The 22,066-nt window shown below is 44.1% G+C and overlaps 1 protein-coding gene across 2 annotated transcripts; it reads left to right on the forward strand.

Annotated features, from left to right (window-relative positions):
* Positions 1-286: 286 nt before the first annotated feature.
* PKN3 (protein kinase N3) lies at positions 287-21,320 on the forward strand. Of its 2 annotated transcripts, none has more exons than XM_068413722.1 (22): positions 287-468; positions 3,775-4,057; positions 4,614-4,762; positions 6,467-6,596; positions 6,710-6,861; positions 7,249-7,444; positions 7,757-7,948; positions 9,158-9,267; positions 9,752-9,895; positions 10,909-10,984; positions 11,957-12,143; positions 13,203-13,314; positions 14,265-14,341; positions 15,830-15,896; positions 16,475-16,566; positions 16,937-17,113; positions 17,204-17,266; positions 17,829-17,905; positions 18,480-18,622; positions 18,842-18,949; positions 19,526-19,606; positions 20,471-21,320. In XM_068413722.1, the coding sequence occupies exons 1-22, from the start codon at positions 448-450 to the stop codon at positions 20,681-20,683; spliced, it is 2,850 nt and encodes a 949-aa protein (XP_068269823.1). In that variant the 5' UTR covers positions 287-447; the 3' UTR covers positions 20,684-21,320. The 2 variants fall into 2 exon arrangements, with proteins under 2 accessions (XP_068269823.1, XP_068269824.1); XM_068413723.1 differs by having other exon boundaries at positions 3,793-4,057.
* Positions 21,321-22,066: the final 746 nt, after the last annotated feature.

The raw sequence follows: 22,066 nt of genomic DNA on the forward strand, positions 1-22,066 counted from the left end.
TGTGCCTGCGAAGGACACTGGCCCCCTCACGCCTCTCCTTCCCCGGCAGCCCGACGCGAGGGCGATGGCCACGCTGGGACGCGGGCGGTACCTCGCTCTCCTCAGCGTCCGGCCTGTCGCGCCTCTCTCCTTGCCGCCGCCATCCCGGGCGCGCTGCGGGGCCTCGCCGCCGGCTCCCGGCTGCGCATTTCCCCCCGGGGCGGGCGGAGGCAGCGGCACGACCTCCTGCCCGGGGCGGGAGCAGCGGCTGAGCCGAGCACCCCGCGGCGCAGGGCAGGGCAGGGCAGGGGAGGCTCCCCGCTCCCTGAGGGCCGCCCGCCGGCAGCGATCCCGGCCCGCACCCCGCGAGAGGGCGCTGGCGGCGGCACAGCGCGTCCCGCGAGGGCCGGAGTTTGAAAAGTGCCGGAGTTTGAAAAGTGCCGGTTGCTGGCTGTACCGGACGGAGCAATGGCGGCGGGGACCCCGCAGGTGAGCGCTGCGGGCTCGGAGGGGCGCCGGCATGGCGGGCGGGGCGGGCCCCGCCTCAGGCGAGCGGACTCCCCTCTCCTGCGGGCCCCCGAAGGGTGCAGGGGCCCCTCCCTCCTCCCGCCGGGGAAGCGCGGCTCCCTGCTCCGCCCGGAGCCCCCGGCCGCGGTGGGGGGCGCGGGGCTTCTCGCCGTCTCCTCCGCCTCTGGAGGTGGCCGCGCCCCGGGGAGGTGGGAGAGGCCGCGCGGAGCGGGTGGGATCCCCTCAAAATGCCCCTCCCTGCCTCAGGGAAATGGGGTTCGGGCCAAGGTGGTGCCCGCTGAGGAAATGCCCTCGCGGCATCGGAGGGCGTGCGGGAGGCGAGGCGGCTGCTGGGGCTGCACGCGGGGGCCAGGGGAGGGCAGCCAGTCTCCGCGCTGGGGAAACATGCGGTTCTGGAAGAAGCTCCCCGGAGCGGGAGGGATGCCCTGCGCTGCCCTGCGCTGCCCTCCTGCCTGGAGGCGTTTCAAGCCTGATCTGGGAAAGAAGGGACGGAGGGACCGGCACAAAGAGCGCTCGCCACCAGCGCTGCGGCCCCGCCGGGCTCTGCCCAGCTCGGTGCCGCCCGGGCTCGCTGCGTTCCGCCCTCACCAGCCCTTGCGCAGGGCTCGGAAAGGGGACCGGCACCAGGCAGGATTGCGATTGCCTTTTTCCAAAGCTTGCAGTGGCTTTTTCTTGTGAAGAGTGAGTGTGGTTAGCGTGAGTCTGTCCGACGCAGGCCTCATCCCTACAGCACAAAGTTGCTGTGATTTTGTTAAAGTGTCCTGGTGAACACGTGTGGTCTGTACTGGGGATGGCCTCCTCGTCGCTAGCTCATTAACTCAGATTGTAAATCAATTTCTGTGCCAGTGGTGAAACTGTAAGGGCCAGGTCTGCTCTGGGCTTTGGGCAGGTGAAGCTCATCGCCAGGCTGGGCAGAACTGAGGGGCTGTGATCTCCCTGGGCTGCCATCCAAAGGACCAAGTGCAACTTTGATACCGCTGGAATTTTTGCTAGTTAGGAAGCAGTCTAGACACTTTGGTACGACACGAGTCTGGCGGAAGCCCTGGGTGAGTTCTGGCAGCCCCACTACAAGTACCAAAAGTAAGCGAATTTAAACTAGTGCGGGTATCTCTCTGCAAGCTCTTAAACGTATTTCAGGATTGCGTTGGAGACATACCCTGAAGGACTGACCTTCCCTGGGAACCCAAGAACAGCTGCAGCACGGGCTGTGGCAGCATTCTGACACCCCACCGAAATCCCTGAGTCAGAATGCAAAATGGATCAACTCAAATGCAAGTTCAGCTTTCCCGTCCTCCTCAATAATAGAATAATTTGTCTTCCTGGTGCACACAATGTCAACGTTAGGGCACTCTCCTGTAGAGGGGAAGAAGGATCCAGTAAAAAGCATCATGCTTACGTTCTAAATATATTTATAAAATTAGCATGGTGCATTAACTGATACTAAGAGTAGCTTTTGGCAGAGAGTGATGTGGAGGAAAATTGACCTGAGAACTGCCCAGACTATATATGCCTGTTCTCTGAATCAATACCCAGGTCTCCATATTCAGCACCCTTTATTGATGTTACTCTTGCGCCGCTACTCATTCCATTGGCCTGAGCGGATCCAGGGGGTGGATTGCTTACATCCATTTGCATAGAAAATAAATCTGTATGCTTTTAGTAATTATTTAAATGAGAATTGCAACCAGTGAACTCCTTCTAGTCATTTGCTACAGACTGGATAAAGAGCTTTCTGATTTTCCAGCTTACAGCTGGTAAAGGTTGCTTGTGACTCAGGAACTCCATGATTCAAGTTCTTCCTCACAAAACTTTGGATGTTTTTCAAAGCTCTGGCTTAGTTCCTGGCTTTACTAATTGGGCGAGAACTTCCTGGAATCAGGATGTTAATCTGAACCTTTTTGTTTTGTTACCAATCTGAACAACTCCTATTTTGGCTATTGTGTATCTGTTGCAGACCCAGCTTGGTTTTAGGCCAACTTTAAAATACATTTTTTTTCCTTCTTCCTTAACTATTTTGCTATTAGACTGAAATCACAGCAAAAACTGATGGATGATGTTTGGTTGAGTCTTTGATTAAATAATTGTTTCTGTGTGAGTGGCATAGCCTTTGGATGCACAGCACGCTCTTAAAGTGTGGTGATATACACGAGTAACGCAAAACCAGTGTGGTTTATTATTGGAAATATGGTCAACTGATGAAAGAGTGTGAAAGCAAGTCAGGGCTCCCGAGTTCTGTCTTTAGTCACTGACGTGCTGTGCGACATTAAGTTGGTTAGTGTAGTGGAGCTTGACTGAGCAACCGTTTCTTTTGCGTTTAAGTGGGGTGTATGATGAGTCGTTAATGTTAGCTTATGAATATATTAATTGCTCTGGATGCCTTAAGGCCACTTATCCTGTTGAAGAGAAAAGCATAACCTCTTACTTGGATCTAGTGTTAGGTAGCATCCTCACGGATAAAGCTTTCCTAGCTCCTGAGTCCAGTGCGTATTTGCTCAGTGAGATATACCTGTGCTGCTACTGCCTACGCTGTGTGTGTCCAGAGCCTGTAAACAGCTGTTGATGAGGCGTGTATCACAAGAACTAGTATTGAAAATGATGTCAAACAAAGCCCGGAACAAGCTTGAATGCTGCTAATGCAACTCAAAATAATCAGTGTTTTAAAGCGGCCCTACTGCCTGCAAATCACAAGTGGAATAGAGATTGAGACAAGTCTGCTTCCCTTTTCAGCTACAGCAGAAAGTTAAGCTTACTCTTTGGCTTGCTCATTTGTAGAATCAGCTGTAGGTTTTACATTTCTCTTCTTCTGGGTAACGGCTGAGAGCTGATGCATACTTGTGACATTCCTAAAAACCTCTAACAGGTCAGTTGAGATGTGTCTTTGAGCAGTTGGCATCAAGACATATTCAGATAAAAATGTATCTACTACATCATACTAGTAAAAGTTAATGTTAGTCGAACAAGGGCAAATATTGGCTGGGCTTTGATACTTGGAGAACAAAGATGTGTGTAGACGTTAAATAACAAGGAGACTGTTATGGTTCAAAACCAAATTAAGGCATGGTAAGATGAAAGTTGTGTTCTGTCCTCTGCAATTCAAATGTAGGTCTGGTCTTGAAAATCGGGTGAAAAGATTGGCTTTGGAATTTGTGTGAACCAGTTTCTAAACTAAATGAAGGAGCGGAATCTTATGAGGGTATTGCTGTAGCATAAAAATGCTTGAACTGTGTTATCTCTGAAATCCTCTTGCCCAATGCTGCTTGATTGCAGGACAGCTGTCTCTTGCAGCTGGGCAATGCTGTGAACTTAATGGATCCAAGCTTCCAGCAAAAACTGGAGGGTGAGAAGGAGCTGCTTCGGCGCGCTATACAGAAAGAGCTGAAGATTAAAGAGGGGGCAGAAAACCTGCACAAAGCAACAACAGACAGAAAGAATCTTGTGCATATAGAGCACGTGCTGAAATCTTCCAACAGAAAACTGGAGCAACTGCATTGGGAACTTCAGGAGCTTAATGCGAGGATTGTAATAACAGACAAAGAGGAGAGTAAGACAGGTAGGTCTTGGGTCATGATTGACAGGAAAATTGTGTTACAGTGCTTCAATATTTATATATATTGAATTGATATATTTTTCTGTTGAGGGCTCACAAGTGGTGGGCGTTTCTCCTGTTGATATTTAGCTAATGAAATGACCTGTGCAGTAAAAAGTTGAGAATGGGGCGATAAAGGAGGCAACATGAGAGATCAGTGTAGGGAGAAGGCCAGCTGAGAGTGCTGGGCATGGACAATATTCAGCAGCAGGCTGTAGGTGGAATTGAAGAGATTTGAATAGAGTTTCTGGGCAGCTGAACATCCAAGTATCTTACAGGACGAACAAGTATAATATTGGAAGAGTGCTTATTAGGATGGGTTCATTGGTAAACTAAGAGATATTTACAGATAAGAACTTGAGCTTCATTTGAAACAGTGTTTTGCAGTCAGTCTTGTAGACGAGACCTTTTTGTACCTTATTTTATAGCCCAACATTCTTTCATAGAGTCACCCATCTATAACCCAGTGAAACGACACAAGAAAAGACGGCTAATGGTATTATTTGTGGTGTTTGTACAGATGGATTTGTATCTCCAGATCCTTGTCTCTGGGAAAGAAACCCGGACCCCGTGGCAAGGAAGGTTGAAGCTCTGAAAAAGCAGCTGCATGTTGAAATGAAAGTGAAACAAGGAGCTAAGAACATGATCCAAATGTATTCAACATCCAAGGTAAGCAGGAATAAACAACCATTTGGGAACATGGATTCCTGGATCAAAATTTGTATTTAGAGTCCATACACAAACTCTCTCCGGTAATTGGTGTGGGAAAGAAATTCATTTGCGAAGCTTGCTTGACTGAATCCTAGCTCTGCATTTTGGTGCTCAGCATCGTGACAGCATGTCATGTAACTGCACAGGACAACAATACTCCAATTGTGCATTAGACTCTTGTGTTACAGATTTCAGGATTTTAGCAGGGATCAACAAGGAGTTGGATGGCATGTATTTAATTTGCAAGAACTTAAGCCAATCTATAATTACTGGATGTTAGGAAAGGCTTTTCTGAAAGTGTAATTTATTCCACTTTGGCCCGTGATGTGGTTGCCTGTGCCTTTTTGTGAAGCATCTGGTGGTGATCACTGTGAGAGGGGGGTTATTAGACCGGACAGACAGGCATAGCCTGGCAGTTTTGATGCTTTTGGCAGTTCTTACATGGCAGATGCTGATTGTGCTTCTGCTCCTCTTCTGTGAGGGCAGTGAGACACTGGAACAGGTTAGCCAGAGAAGCTGTGGCTGCCCCCTCCCTGGCAGTGTTTAAGGCCAGATTGGATGAGGCTTTGAGCAACCTGGTCTGGTGGAAGGTGTCCCTGCCCATGGCAGGGGGGTTGGAACTGGATGATCTCTAAGGTCCCTTCCAACCCAAACCAGTCTGTGATTCTGTGATTCTTGAATGTTGCTTAGTGGTTGTCCTGGTTTGATGATAGAGTTGGGAATCACGTTGTTTTAACTTAGCCATATAAATCCTTCTGTAGTCTCCGTGGAAAGTGCCAGGTACCTACAGAATAGCTTGTGTTGTCATTCTCGAACTGATGAATGGCCCTTTGGAGAGACCTACCTCTCCCTGCCAGCTACAGGCTCTACATCACTACTTCAGTGTAGATGCTGAACTTAGCTGGCTGAGTGCTCACATAGAGGTGTTAATGCATCTGACCTCAATGCTCACAGTGACACTAGATCAGAGGCAGATTTGAGCCAGAGGAAAGTATCTCATAGGAAGCAGCATGATAGAAGTGCTATCTCTAGAAAAACTTGCAAGCCTGGGAGGGTAGTGAGGGTGGTACGAGAGGTACATTCAGTCACTGACTTGAGGAAAGAAAGTTTAAAAAGCACTGGTATTGTGCACTGAGTTGGTGTGATGTTTTGATATCACTAGGTAGGTTAGGATAGAGCACAGCATGTGGTAACTCTTTATGTGAGAGAAATTTTCAGAGGCCTACTGGTTTCATATTCATCCTGCTTTTTGAGTTTGGCGTAATCGTATTTAAAAGTCAAAGGATAATTACAAAAAAAAATCCAAGCTTATTGTGAAGCTTAATTCAGTAAGACCAGCAGTGTAGAGAGTTGTGATATTTTGATTTGTTTAAAACCTTTGCTCACAAAAAACTGTAAGCACAATTAACCAGTGAACTACAAGTCCCAGTGACTGCAAGGCTTGGTATTAACTGGACACGTCCTTGACTTGTTCTTTCCCTCTAGAAATGGAGTTAGTGATCTCAAAGTCCTTGATCCTCAGCAATGTCTCCTTTACATAACCGCTTATTTATGCCATTTCATGAGCATTTATGATCAGCTCATCCTCATATGTGAGCACATCATCGTAATCCATTTTTAATGAGCATGGTTCTCTCTCTGCATATGCTTTCTTTTTGGCAGGAGCGGAAGCTGCTGGCTACAGCTCAGCAGATGCTTCAGGATAGCAAGACAAAGATTGAAATAATCCGCATGCACATTGTGAAAGTATCTCAGTCAGTGAGAGGGATGGAAGACACAGTGGATCCAGCAGGTAAGGTGTTTTAAGTAACTGATACAACCCAGAACAGATGCAGCCGAAGCCCTAAGATGCACAACACTAAGTCAGTTTTCATCCTTGCCATATTCTATATTCCAAACGGCCAGTGAGGATGGGGACCACCATCAGTGCTTTGGAGCTGCGTATTGAGGAGCTGAGACATCACCTGCGCATTGAAGCTGCTGTAGCTGAGGGGGCAAAAAATGTGCTGAAGATGCTAGGAGGGAGTCGGGTGCAGGATCGCAAGTTTTTGGCTGAGGTAAGCACTTATTCGGGCCTTCTTGAGAGGGTAGATTCATCCCTCAACATGAGTGATTTAGCCTGAATGAGTAGAGTTAACCAAGAGTTACTAATCTGGGAAGTTCCTGTCTCTCTATGAGGACAGACTGATTGGGATCACTTCCCATTCCAGGGATAATGTTCCTTGTTTTGGTGAAATTTCTGAGGAACATCAGAAGTGACACAGATGGGGTGGTCAGGATCTATGGGAAAATATTTTGTCTTGTTCCTTTAGTAGTAAGATGTTATCTGGGGTTTTTTTTTTTTTGAAGCTTACTCCAGTAGTTCATAAAGGATTAATAGTACCTGGGCTGGGGCTGTATGTTGAAAATTTCTGCCTGCTTTCTGTTCTACTTCATATTGCTAGGCTCAGGGTCGTTTGCAAGAGTCCTCTCAGAAGATTGATCTGCTGCGCTTGTCCTTGGAACATCAGCTTAGTGAGCTTTCTCCTGATCACCCAAAAAGAGCACTCATCAAGCAGGAACTAGTAAATACTTCCTCCCTGGGAGCTCAGCATGGCGGCATCCACCCCACTTCAGTCATCAAACCTACAGCCCTTACAGGTACATAAATCCTGCATGGCATGTTGTTGTGAGGAGGCCAGAAGGAAAAATGAGTTTCATTTCTTCTTGTTGTTGTAATGCGTCTTGTTATATGGATATTTGATTTTCTAGGAACTGGACTCGTGTCTTCTAGGCCAGCCAGAGCTTTCTGATCATATGGATTTGCAGTCTATTAATAATCTGGTGTAGATTTGAGCTATTAACCAAGAAATCATGATTCTCAGAAATTCGTGGACCCCTGTGAGGACAGGCTGACTGGAATCGCTTCATCGTTTACATAATAATATTCTTTACTCTCCTAAAATTCCTCAGGAACACTGGAAGTGAGACTGATGGGGTGTCAGGATCTACTGGAAAATGTTCCAGGACGTTCCCGAATGACTAGTTCTTCTCCCATCTGTGGCAGCCCAAGTGATTTGAGGTCTCTTTCCCGAACACGGGTTGGGCTGGGTATCCATGGCCGTAGTGTTGCAGGGAAGTACCTGCGGAATGAAGAGCCTTGTAGTGAGTATGGGGTTCCCTGTTGAATTGTGAGTGGCGTATGGGAGCGTGGGGGCTTCTCATCTGGGTACTAGGTTAAGCCTGGTATAAGTGTGATTATAAGAAACCTGGTTTCTGCAAAACTAAGAGAGAGAATGAATTGCATTGAGGCCTGTATCTAGTGGAGTCCCTCAAGGGTCGGTACTGGGACCAGTTCTATTCAATATATTCATTAATGACTTGGATGAGGGAATAGAGTGCACTGTCGGCAAGTTGGCTGGACACCAAACTGGGAGGAGTGGCTGACACAACAGAAGGCTGCGCAGCCATTCAGAGAGACCTGGACAGGCTGGAGAGTTGGGCGGGGAGAAATTTAATGAAATATAACAAGGGCAAGTGTAGAGTCCTGCACCTGGGCAAGAACAACCCCATGTACCAGTACAAGTTGGGGACAGACCTGTTGGAGAGCAGCGTAGGGGAAAGGGACCTGGGGGCCCTAGTGGACAGCAGGATGACCATGAGCCAGCAGTGTGCCCTTGTGGCCAAGAAGGCCAATGGCATCCTGGGGTGTATGAGAAGGGGTGTGGTTAGCAGGTCGAGAGAGGTTCTGCTCCCCCTCTACTCTGCCCTGGTGAGGCCGCATCTGGAATACTGTGTCCAGTTCTGGGCCCCTCAGTTCAAGAAGGACAGGGAACTGCTAGAGAGAGTCCAGCGCAGAGCCACAAAGATGATTAAGGAGGTGGAACATCTCCCTTATGAGGAGAGGCTGAGGGAGCTGGGTCTCTTTAGCTTGGAGAAGAGGAGACTGAGGGGTGACCTCATTAATGTTTATAAATATGTAAAGGGCAAGTGTCATGAGGAGGATGGAGCCAGGCTCTTCTCAGTGACATCCCTTGACAGGACAAGGGGCAATGGGTGCAAGCTGGAACACAGGAGGTTCCACATAAATATGAGGAAAAACTTCTTTACAGTGAGGGTAACTGAACACTGGCACAGGCTGCCCAGAGAGGTTGTGGAGTCTCCTTTGTGACATGATCTAGGTAATCCTGCTCCGGCAGGGGATTGGACTAGATTATCTTTCGAGGTCCCTTCCAATCCCTGACATTCTGTGATTCCGTGATTCTGGTCCTCCTAGTACTCTCCTGGAAATTACATTTGATGGGGATATTCACCTTCAGCATGAGAGATTTTCTTTGGTAAAAGATGATAATCCATGTTTTGTCCTTTGTCCAGATGAGGTCCTTGCTGTGCTCAAAGTGGACAGTAAAGTGGTTGGCCAAACAAACTGGGGACCAGTTAATAACCAAGCATGGGACCAGAGCTTTGTCATTGAGCTGGACCGGGTAAGTCTGCCCCAGATTCCCTGTGTTGTATTTGTTTTTCCATTTCACCTTACCTGATCTGCTCGCTCAGCTGCCATTCCACTTGACTCAGCTGTGTATTGCTGCTGTCCCTGTGTCCTTTTATGCACCAGTTATCTTAGCCTTCCCCTGAAGGCAGCGCATCTCTGGCAGAGAGTCAGCCTGAACAGCATCTGTTGTCCTTCTCTCCTTATCTGAGCAGTTTTATTTCATCTTACCAGCAAAGTGGCTCTCACAGGGATTTCTGAAACGGAGAGCCAAGACAGCCATCTCCAAGAGGGTCTTTAGCTAGGAAGATCTGAAGACATCAGAGAAACCAGGGACCAGAAGGATTAAGTTGTTTCTTATGCGTATTGTTTAGTTGACTGAATTTTTACAACAGCGTGTGTGCCATTTCCAGAGCAAGGGACAGTGTTTAACTCTTCTTTTTTTTTTTTCCTCCTCCACCACTCGCCCATCCCACCAGTCTCGTGAGCTAGAAATCGCAATTTATTGGAGAGACTGGAGAGAACTGTGTGCAGTGAAGTTTTTACGTTTGGATGATTTCCTTGATAACGAACGCCATGGGATGTGCCTCTCGCTTGAACCCCAAGGAATGCTTTTTGCAGAGGTATAAATGTCAGCTTTGTTACTTTTTCAGAGAACTCTCTGTTTAGGGTGCCCGCCCCGAAAGCAGTTGTTCAACCCAGGGTACAAGGAATGGAACGAACAATAATCTAGAAGGACAGAATGACACCTGAAATCCTTTTGCATCAATATCACATATAAGACTAAGGAACAACATGATATAATAAATGTACAGGTGCCATAGCCTGGAGTGACTCTTCAGCTGCTCCACTGTAATTATATGTGTGTGAGCTGTGAAATCCGTTGGGTTTTATTTGCTTTCATTATGAGTCATCAGTGACACTTAAATTTAACATATGGCCTAATGGTCAGAACTGAATCAGAGACTGTAGCATCAGAGATCCCAATTCCCTCTGGGTGTGCTTATTTTATCATCTTTCTGAAGCTAATAATCGTTTGAAATACCATCAATGAGGAGATCATCTGGATAATCCCTTAAAAGCTGCAGCACTTTCTCCGTTATGTTGTGATGAAAGTTCCTGTAGTTATCTTTCCAAAAGTGAGATCTTGATCTCATGTACCCATATTTGCCTCCTCTCCCTGCTTTCTTGCTTTTTTTGTGGTTTTGTTTTGTTGGGAAGGGAGGGTGGGGGGTTGTTTTTTGGTGGTTTTTTGTGGAATTGGGTTTGTTTGTATTTTTTTACTTCTGTGCCATGGACTACTGCTTTTTTTTTTACCCTACAAATGGCTATGTTCTTTATGTATGGTTTTACAAATTAGATTAATTTTGTTTGGGATATGAATTGGTCATGATTTTGGGTTTTTTCTGCATTTCAGGTAGCAGAAAATCCCAACATCTAAAACCACAGTTGAAGTAACAGGTTTTTAGAGGGTGAAGCTAGAATAACCAGTCCAGAGTCTGTCTGTGGGAGCCACTCCTAATTTATCAAACAGATAGGAATGGAGAATTTGATGAGACAGCAGGCACATGTGAAAGTTTTTGTGTTCACAGTGTAAATGAAGTATCCTGACAAATCCTCTTTGCTCCTCCGACAGGTGATGTTCTGTAATCCTGTCCTTGAGAGAAAGTCGAAGCTGCAGCGACAGAAGCGGATTTTCCCCAAAGAGAAAGGTGAGCTGCTGGAGAGCTGACTGCTTACCACCTCGCGTGTGCAGGTGAGGGCAGGGTTTGCACAAGCAGGCTGGCGTGCACTCCTGTCCCATTAGATCTGTGAGACATCGAAATGCTTGCTAATTACTGTGTGTAAGTAGGTGGGCTTGATTAGAACGTGAAAGTTTGTTCAGTCACAAAAAGCGCAGGCCGCCTGGCTTCAGCGTGGTGTGTAACGTTGTCGTATTGTTGCGGTGTTTCTAGTCATGATTAGCATTGTTAGGAAGATATAATTACTAGTTATTTAACAGACTTCTTAGGAAGATCCAGGACTCAAGCTGTACTAATTTAACCAGCAATGCTGTTACTGATGAACAGATATTGGAAGGTTTTCTGGAAAACTGAATTATAGAAGACTGTAGCATGAACAGGCTACTGAATGTCAAGTCTTTAGAGCTGGCATCTCGGATTAATAGTTGAGGGACTGGAATAACTTGCATACTTTCTTTTTTTGTCTGCAAATTTTTTCTTGTGAAGCTGAATAAGGTAAGGCTTTACGTACTGAGGACTCCTGGCAGTGAGGATAAATGAGATTTTATATTTATATTCTTCAGGAAGTAGTAAAAATAATGAAAACGTCCCAAATCTTTTACTGTTTTTAAGATGTTTTCAGAAACTTCCTGTTAACAGGCGGCATGATTAAAATGCAGTGTTGAAACAGAAGAAAACCTGACTTAGAAAAAAATAAATTTGTAACGTTTTATGCAATTTCTACTTGAGGATATTATATGGAGCTGAGCATAGGTGAAATAGATCTGTTTCATCATCATAATTATTAAACTTTCTTCCCTGAAAAAAAGGTCATTCTCCCTATGGTGGGCTACCTTTTTGAGTATCCTACAAGTGTTTGGGTGAAAATGATAGTTTAACAGTACATGAGGTTGTAATATGTGTGTTGTAATGTCACTGATGTTTTGACTCTGACTCCTCCAGGGAAGGAATTTCTCCGAGCTCCTCAAATGAACATAAATGTTGCTGCTTGGGGTCGCCTGATGATGAGTTTCCTTCCTCCGTGTAGTTTCTTGAGCACTCTGAGTCCCCCACTTCATGATCCCATTCACACAGACTTCTCTCCAATTCCCCCACAAAGTCATGTTGATTCAATGTCCAGACTGAGTAGGTAAGTCATGTTCTGAGTGTTCCTGGATGACACTCTGGAATGGGTGTAGGACAGATCTTAAAATTCCGTTGCACCTTACTAAGGTAGGGGAAGATATTGCTGGGAAAATTCTATCTGTGGAACTTAGTTCAGGATTTTAAGAAAAGCCAATGCCACCTGAAAGGGTGTGGTTTTAGTGGGGTGTTCGATACACTGTGGCTGGCTCTGATTTATCGTTAGCAGTTGGACCAGTTTCCAGAATTGCTGTCCTAACGAGCAGCCTGTTCCAGAGCCAGGGGAACTTCAGCAGCTTTCTTTTCCTCTGCAGTAAGAACTGTGGGCATAAAAGTACTAATAAGTAAAAACAGAAACAGTAAATACAGAAAAAAACCCAAAAGCACATTTTCAAAAGTTATTTTGTATACACAGAAAGATGTGCTGGTTCTGCGCTGTAAAGGAAAAAATTCCACTTGTTAAATGTCTTCACCAGTAACTGAACTCCCTGCAAGGGCACAGTGTGATTGTGGTGGTAAAAATGGACTCTTCTTTCCTGAGGTTACATGTGCACCAACAACTAGTGTAACGTAGCACTTGGGAGGTACACAACTAAGCTTTTAAATATGCTGTAGCAGAAAATTAAGTAATAATCTTTTGAAATTATTGGAATTTTTTAGAGAATTAGTCGTTCTCTAAATGAGACTATTCCCACTGATTCACAGCACCTAGAAAAGAAAAAAAATCAACTACTGTGTAGCTATTAAAATCAAGACTTCCTTGAAATTCTTGATCATAGTGACTTATTTCTACATACCTATGTTTCATTAATTTTATAGCATCAGAGAGCTAGTGTTGGAATGTGAGTCTAACCATCACCAACTTAATAGCTCATTTTCTTTTCATTCATTTAGGAGAGCTTGTGTCTTGTTGATACTTCACAGGCTCGTGTGAATCAGGGAGTCCTGTTGTCCAGTGTATTGGACTGAACTAAACTTTGCTTATATAGCAAAGGTGATAAAAGGTGTGTGTGTACAATGTTCTGCCCTAGGGCAATCTCCTTCGATTTTTGTCTTACAAATGCAGTGACTTTCCTGTGGCTAAGCTTACATTTGCTGATGAAGCACCACCCAAGCCTCCGCGCCTTTTTCTGATGGCCAACTCCAAAGAATCAGCACCGTCTCCTGCAGATTCTCCGGTAATCATCTCACCTAATAGGGACTTTTCTTTGTTGGTTGGTATTCTTTCAAGGCCTGGTTCTTAATGGTTTATTACTGGAGAAATTAACTAAACTTTAGGCAGGCAGTGCCTCATTAGCTGGCTCATCTCCAGGGATTCATAATCCAGTGAGCTGTTTTGGCATGGAGTCTTCACAAGTGTTGCACCTCTTTCTTTTTTTTCTCCTTTGCCCCTTTTTGCTCCTTTGCCCCTTTTTGCTCCTTTGCCCCTTTTTGCTCCTTTGCCCCTTTTTGCTCCTTTGCCCCTTTTTGCTCCTTTGCCCTTCTTTGCTCCTTTGCCCTTCTTTGCTCCTTTCCAATTATAAGTTGCCTTTCTTGGAGAAGCAAAATGGGAGGTAGGTCAGCATTAGGAGTTCAGAGCAAGAGTACAAACAGATGACTGCACAGAGAAAGCAGGGAAGGAGGGTCAGCAGGCTTTTAGGACCAGATGAAGTTCTTTGTCATTAAATAAACTGGGCAAAACCAAGAAGAGCTCTGCTTTTCTGACAGGAAGGAGCAGGAAAATTGTTTTGTGTAGTATGATGGTTAATGACCTCTGTTCTGCCACACCTTACCCCTTCTCATTTAGCTTTGGTAATAGAGGAAACTGCATTCTTTCATCTTTATGACTCTTTTTTGGGACATGAGATGCCTTTTTTTCTAGAAAGGAAATGTTTTATCCTAGACTTTTGAAATGGTTATTTTAAAGGGTTTGACCCTATCAAAAAAATATTGTACATGGGAATAGTTTTGTGTGACCACAGACAATCTGTTTTCATGCTGCTTCCCTCCAAGCAGAGGTGACGGCCAACTGCAAGAACTTGTCTGTGGTTATGCTGGATCATGACAGAGGAGAAAATTTGGATACGGGTGTTCAGGTCTGACTTGGTGATTCCAGAGAATGACACACTGATTTTCTTTCTGTTCCTAGAGTCTGAAGAGGCTGCATGTTGAGGAGAAGCCTTGCAACTCTGCTGTAACAGAATTTCCAGTCCCGGCATCTCCAAGGTAACTATGGACAGCACGGGCTGTCTTGGGTCATGGATTAAAGAGGCGCTGGGCTGAAATTTTTGAGCGTGCAGTCTAAAATTCCGCTCAAGGTATGCTCTGGTTTCTCAGCAGCAGACTCGTAGTGCTGAGTGTAGACAATACCATGAGAAGTCTGCTCTGAACTTTACTTGTCCAAATGTCTGCTGCACCTTATCTGCTTATTAACCCCAACACTTCGCCTGTTGATAGACTGTACGCTACAACGTAATTGATGACTTTAGTAGAAGGTAAAGTCACTTAACTGTCTTCAAGCACTTCCTTGTGTTTGAAGTTTTATGGTGTAGCGTATTTAGACGTGTCTGCGTTCTAAGTAATACATTTCAGAAACACTTTTGGCATCTCTCACTCTCTTGTGTTTCTATTAATATGCAAGATCCGCTGGAGGCATAAACCAGTAAATTGTTTATAGTCTATGGCAGTTTATATATATCACAATTTGTATATAATGAGGGTACACAGCAGTAAATATACCAAAAACAGGAGAAGTAAAAAAAATTTACTATTGTTGAACACATACTGACTGAAAAAGCACAAATAGCAAAATCTGTCTAAGCTGATCTTGCAGTTCAGATCATAGAATTATGTTCATAATTTCATCACCACTTTTTGAGGAGTCCTGTCTTCAAAACCATGTAGTTAGGATACAGTCAGGCACCTACCTACCTTCTCTCTGAGAAGGCTGAGGAGAGAGTTGAGGCCTTCATGGGTAGATACTTAGCCCTTCATTTCACTTACTGGAAGAGTATGGAGTGTCTGCTGCCTTTTAAAGATGATTCTGGACTAAAGCATTTAGGGTGTGGGTTGTTTTTTTTTTTTTTAAATTCTTTCCAAGCAATTCTGCAGCCTGAGTTTCCTTGGTAACACCTTGTGGCTGACATAACATTCTATAGCATCTCTTTATTCAGCTACTTTTTTTCCAGCAATAACTTACGTCTGTTGTCTCACTGTGTTTCATTTCCAGTTCCTATTTGAGAACTTCTCTTCTTATGCCCTCGTCCTACTAGCACTTGATATACACGTTCGTGTCTGATTAACACAATTGCTGTTGAACCTGCTGAAAGGGGTGTAGGCGAAAATGAATTTTACTGCCCCAAGGATGGTGTTGGAGGGGAACTAATCCTGTTATGGGAAGTAACAGAAAGAGCAAGCCTTGGAAAGTCAGAATTGTTTCTCCTGTTGCCAGTACAGATGGAAGTCAGACTGCTGCCCCTGGGATCAGTTTCCTCACCTTATTATGGTTACCTGCTCCTTTCTTCAGTGGCTGAACAGCAGCAGCAAGGTGAAGTTTTCAGGATTCCAGCTTAGGCGAGGCGTGTTTGACACAGCTGTTTGCTTTCCCTTTGTCTGTGCAGAGCTTCTTCCCCTAACACAGATACACACTCCTTTGTTATCTGTTCATGCATCTTTTGGGTGTTGTCTCAGCAATTCTTATTTGTTTGTCTGCAGGAAAAGGACAGTTCAGCTTGAGGATTTTCACTGCATTGCTATGTTGGGACGTGGCCACTTTGGGAAGGTAGTATCGAAGTGTACGCTTCATGGAGGAGGGCAGTAGGGCTGTGGTTGTGAAGATGGGCCTCTGCCTCACAGTCTGAACAGAAATGTTGCAGTACAGAAGAGATTTGTTGCAATGCAGATATACAAAACAAACCCAGCCGAACCACACAAGCAGCTGATAACTGTTGTTGACAGTCAAAACTCCTCAAGATTTGTGGCTTCAAAGCCTGGAGAAAACCGTCCTGGGAGTGCTAAGTCATTTCATAAAGCACACCATTACCATTCCTTTCATTATCATGGTGATCACGAGTGGAATAGCTCCACTCCTAAAAACTGTGTGCATAGCTGCTTGCTGTGAGAGCTCTGAGGTGCTCGTAAAGCACTGGGCCAGCTGTGATCCTGCTGTTTGTGAAAAGACTGACATCCTTCCAGACTGCTGCAGCACAAGGAGCAGGAAAAAGTGCTCAATTTCTGGAGCTTGGTTTTGAGAATGACTGTCTGGAGTGGAAGGAAATAGTTTGTGTCAACAGGAGTCAAAGTAATCCAATAAGGAAATAACAGATTTGTTTGCAGTATAGCTTTTCTGTTGTCTTTCAGGTACTGCTGGCCCAATACAAAGCAACTGGGAAGCTGTATGCTATCAAAGCCTTGAAGAAAAAAGATATTATTAGGAGAGATGAAATTGATAGGTGAGCTTTGTTGAGAAATGGTACTATTGCCAGAGGCTACATTAACACACCTGTAATCAAATGTTAGTAGGTATGATGTGTACTGGTCATGGTACTATTAGGGTTAAATGTGACCTTAAGGCTTGGGTAACTAAAATCAGGAATAGGGAAACTTCTAGCAGTGCAGCTTTCTAGCTTCTGGTGGAAGAACACCTGAAGAACACTCTAAAACTCAAGGTTTGGAAGTATGTAAGATAAATATTTTATTAGCCCTGACTTCTCATTTCTCTAACTTAAGACGTAAAGATTTTCTTCCTCATCCTGTCTTTCTCAAAACAGGCTTTTCTGCCAAGTTTTAACATTGACATTTTCGTTCTTTGAATCCTGGCAGCCTGAACTCTGAGAAGCGAATATTTGAAGTGGTCAATTCTTCTGATCATCCATTCCTTGTGAACATGTTCGCGTGTTTCCAGACACCTCATCATGCTTGTTTTGTGATGGAGTACGCTCCGGGTGGTGACCTTATGATGCGCATACACGAAGATGTCTTTCCGGAGCATATGGCACAGTGAGTTAGAATTAGTCTAGTTTCCCAGCACTACACATTTTTAACTTGATTCTCATATATATTTCCTGATAACTATTTGTCTCTTTTTAGGTTTTATGCAGCCTGCGTAGTCTTGGGGCTCCAGTTCTTGCATGAGAAGAAAATTATTTATAGGTAATGCAGCAAAGAATCAACTATAAGACAGTTCAGCAGCTTTAAAGTGTATTTTTCCTGTAGCTATATGTCCAGAGCTCACTATCTTGCTGGGGTTTCTAATCTTTCTATCTGTCTTTATTTTCCCCGTCGCCTGTTGCTATCAGCATGTTCATCGTGCTTACAGTAACCAAAGTCATCTAGAAGCTATTGATCTGACATGCTGCAGGTGATTAATCCTCTGTGACATGTCAATACATTCTGGGGGGCACCTCTAAGTCACTGCTTTCTTTTTTACTGTGATACTCAAGGAATTTGTCATGCTGTTGTGGGATGCTCTTCTCCAGATGAATAAGCCCCACCCAGCTCCAAGCTGCTTTGTGAGCCTTTCATTAAGAGGAAAATATCAATAAATTAAGGGGAATCTTCCAAATAATACATTATTTAAACCAAATGTAGACTTTACTCAATTTAGATTTTATTCTCTTTATTAACATCTAGCTTCTGCCTCTTGCAAAAAAAGATGTTGGATGGCAATCCTCAGACTTCATCCACCATTTTCTTTCCTCTCCTGTGCCTGCAGGGACCTGAAATTGGATAATCTCCTTTTAGATGCTGAAGGATTTGTGAAGATCGCAGATTTTGGGTTGTGTAAGGAAGGTCAGTGACTTTGGTGAAGCTGAAATTGAACCATCAGAACCAGTTTAGGATCTGGGCTTTAGTAATGTGTTCACAAATACAGGTGCTGAGGTGGTTGCATGTAACTTGTATTCATCCCCATCTTAGAAATAAACCAGACCCCACCAAAACCAAAACAAAACAAAACCACAACAAAACAAACCTCACCTGTCTGGCCACAATGAACTTGGGAAGAGCACTTTATCCTTTAATCTTCAGGAAACTTATTAAGGAGTTTACAATGTGCTTGTTTGTTCAAAGGAGCCAGAACGTGGGATACTACAAAATATGTACTTGAGTAAAAGAGCAATGGAATCTGCAGGAAGCTTCCTTGGTTTTGCTGTTTATTTAAGCTTTGTCTGTGTATTATTTGGAGTTTTTAGAGGCCTCAGGTTTCATACTTACTTGTTTGCATTTGCCAGCGTTGAGGAGAGCCCTTGCCCAGTTAACAACATTAGATTATCAAGTGATAATCTGTGGCTTTCAGAAGGTGAGGCTGCATGTGATCCATTCAGTAACGTGTGCTGGATTTTACAAACGTGTTCTTTTCCTACAGGAATAGGTTTTGGAGACCGCACAAGCACCTTCTGCGGCACCCCTGAATTTCTGGCTCCAGAAGTCCTGACGGACATCTCGTACACTCGGGCAGTAGACTGGTGGGGATTGGGTGTACTCATTTATGAGATGCTTGTTGGTGAGGTAAGAGGATCTCGCTAAGCAGTCTTGGGGAGAGCAGTACCCAACCACCTCAGATAAAATTTTGCTGAATGTAGCCAACTATTTATTAAATCAGACTTTTCTCATTCATAGTGCTTGCCAAACACTAATTAATCATACAACTCCCTGCTATTCTCATCCCTATTTAATAGTGAGGAATGGGTGCTATGTAGATCAAATAATAAAATGTCCCAATTGCAGTCACCATTCCCTGGAGATGATGAGGAAGAAGTCTTTGACAGCATTGTCAACGATGAAGTCCGGTATCCACGATTCCTTTCGTCTGAGGCACTTTCTATAATCCGTAAGGTAACGGGCTTGATGGGTCTCTGGGAGCCTGAGGAATTTGCATTTACTGTCTCAGTGGATCCAGAGGGGCTCTGTTAGGACCGGATAGCCTTTGTGTATGTAATCTGGAGCTGCCTACACAGACTAAGGACATATTTAAAATTTACACATATTTTTCCTTTCCTTCCCTTTATATAAATGCTATTCTGCTGTCTAAGGAGGACTAAGCAGGCTTCTTACTGAGGTCTCTTGCTGCTGACTCTGAAATGGAGAAGGGTTGATGCAAGGGCAGGAATGTCAGAGTCATTCAGTGGAGATGGCTTGATTCAGTTTTTGAATGTGACCCAGTAGTCACAGGTGCACAATTAAGATGAGGTGCTTCATGCAGTTTAGAGTGGGTATCTTATTGATGTTGGCAAGTTGTTTACAAGGAACTAGGTCTGAGCTGTTACTAGCAGATTATGACCTTGCTGCAAAGTGAGAGTGAGAAGATACTCAGGGGTCAGTCCATCTCCTTCCTCTTGTTTTTCTTTCTGGAACATTATTTCTGTCCATTCTTGTTCCCATTGTTTAATTTTGAACTGCTATTTTCTGCAGCTTCTTCGGAAATGTCCAGAGCGCAGACTGGGAGCAGGGGAAAAAGATGCAGAAGAGATTAAAATCCAGGCCTTTTTTAAGGTAGGAACTCACTTTATCCCTTCCCCTTATCTCTTGTATTTGAGCCGAGTCATTTGCTTTCTGTTGGTATTGAGGCATATTTCCATTAGTTATCAGTGAGATCTTAGTGGTAGCTTCTGCTGCACCTCACTGCTGTATTCAGGAATATGTGTTTCAATTCATGTTTGAAATGACATCCCCCAAGTGTGTTTTGTGGGATCTGTAAGTTTCCAGAACCAGTTTGTTATTTCTGGTTGTATTGCTTCTATGTACAGCTATACCTGCCTTTTGAGCCATCAGCCAATACCTGTTTTTAAATCAAACTGCAACAGTCAAAGATGCTGTCTAGGGATGGCAGGGATTGCCAGTCTATGTGATGGCACCTGCATTTGCAGGATATACATGAACCCTAAATGAAATTGAGGTTAAAGACACATTTACTTTGGGTCAAGGGTATACGTCTGTTCCAGGCAAAGGTGTTGCCATTCCTCCTTGTCATTGCCCATCAGTTACTAGCCTTGTAGCCCCTGGCTGGCTTTGCACTGGAGTAAGAAAAGAACTTGGGTGTCAGCAGAAATTGCTGGGAAGTCCATAGATCCACCTGGCCACAGCTGCACTTGAGTTCTGTCCCTCCTGAATATCCTTTGAGCTGCAGTCTTTGTTTCTTGGTGTTCTGAAGAGCAGCCTTAGACTGTACGGAATCTCTGTGCTCCCTGGCCTGCACTATGCTGTTTGTTTTGGGCCTTTTTTCAGTTCTCTCTCTCTCTCTCTCTTTTTTTAAAATTAGTAGAAATAAGACATGTTGCAAATGATCTGGAAGGGGGGCTGCAATCCTCCCTCTTACTTTCACATTCAATCTGGCCTGTTCACTTCCTTCTCTTACAGGAAATTGATTGGGATGCCCTGTTTGCCAGGACTCTGAAGCCCCCTTTGGTGCCCACTTTAAGAGATCCCACCGACATTAGCAACTTTGATGAAGAGTTTACATCACAAAAGCCAATCCTTACTCCTCCAGAGGAGGTTGCTTTCCTAACCCGTAAGGAGCAGACTGTCTTCAAGGACTTTGACTTTGTCTCCAGACACCTTTTAGATGTTTGATTCCTGTGCTATAAGAAACACAAACAGATTGTTACCACCTTGAGAGAGCGTAGAGAGACTTGGCATGGGCAATGGAAAAGTCAACAGAATTTGTAGAATTAGTAGTAGTACACTACTACCTGGTAGTGCTGACGACCCCAGGAAGAGTGCCCTGCAAGCTGAGTTAACCTACTGCAATTTTTTCAGCCTCATTTGTTGGAGTAGGATACTGGATGTCAATTATCTTTAAGGAGTAATTAATGTTTGCCTGGATGTATCTTCTGCTGCCATTGAATATAGATGGAAATTTGGAATTTAAGCTGGACGTAATTTAATGAAATCAAATCATCTCTGCAGCCCAGGTTACTCTTTGCAAAAAGCCTAAGGAAGTAGCACAGCTTTTTAAAGTTGCATAGTAGCAGGGGAATGGACACTTCTCATCTGTTTTCTAGGAAAGATATGCAGCATTCCCTCTTTAATGATTTTATGCCCCTTCCCACTCATAAGTATGTATGCCAGAGAAGGAATGGATTTTAACACAACCAAGACAATGATGTTTGGGGTTGATAATGATCCAAGTGATCTTTCTTAAGGAGGAGTCTCTTTCTACTTCTTTGATGATGCTAAATCTTAGCTATTGTTTTTAATGATATAAAAAAGCCACAGCTTTGTACATGCTGTTTTTCTTTTGAAAATAAAGATACCTTATCTTAGAATGAAATTGCAGCTTTTCGTCTCCTTGGTGTTAACTAAATGTTTCCAATCAGGGCTAACCATACTCTGCTCAACAGGCAGGATTTTATTTTTCTCTGTAAATGTCAATAGTTATATTTTCTTCCTTCCTTCTCACTCAAGTTGTCTGTGTACATATTGCACGGTGTCATCAGCTGTCACATACAAATGATTGCAGTCAAGTTGTCTCTCCACAGATTTTATCAGTGTGTGTGTCCTATATCTTTTTTGGCATAGCTAAATAATGACAGTGTTAATATTGGAAAATCAGTAAGTTAAAGGTGATTTCATTTGCCTGGTAACATATCTTGTGATTATAGTTGATAAGATAAATTTTCTTGTCTTAAATTCATGTTATCTTGTTGGGCAAAAAAAGAAAAGGTACCTAGAAATGAAGCATCACGCTGACGACAAACAGGGGGCACAGCTATAACACTTTCAGTTTGCCTTCAACAGAGGTAGACAGAAGTTGAACTAACACAATTGTGCCATATCTGGAGACAAGGTTTGGGTGCAGCTAGTGAGTCGTCATTATTAAATCAAGGCTGGTGCAAGTGCTTCAGAATTCAGAGAGGTAAGAGCTACGTTTGCGTAAAACAGAAATAATTCACACTGAACTTAGAGTTTCTATTTTCAGAGCTAAGTGTAACTGCTTCTGAAAATTCCCGTGTA

The sequence above is a fragment of the Nyctibius grandis genome, chromosome 16 (genome assembly GCF_013368605.1).
Source record: "Nyctibius grandis isolate bNycGra1 chromosome 16, bNycGra1.pri, whole genome shotgun sequence".
Lineage (NCBI taxonomy): Eukaryota > Metazoa > Chordata > Aves > Nyctibiiformes > Nyctibiidae > Nyctibius > Nyctibius grandis.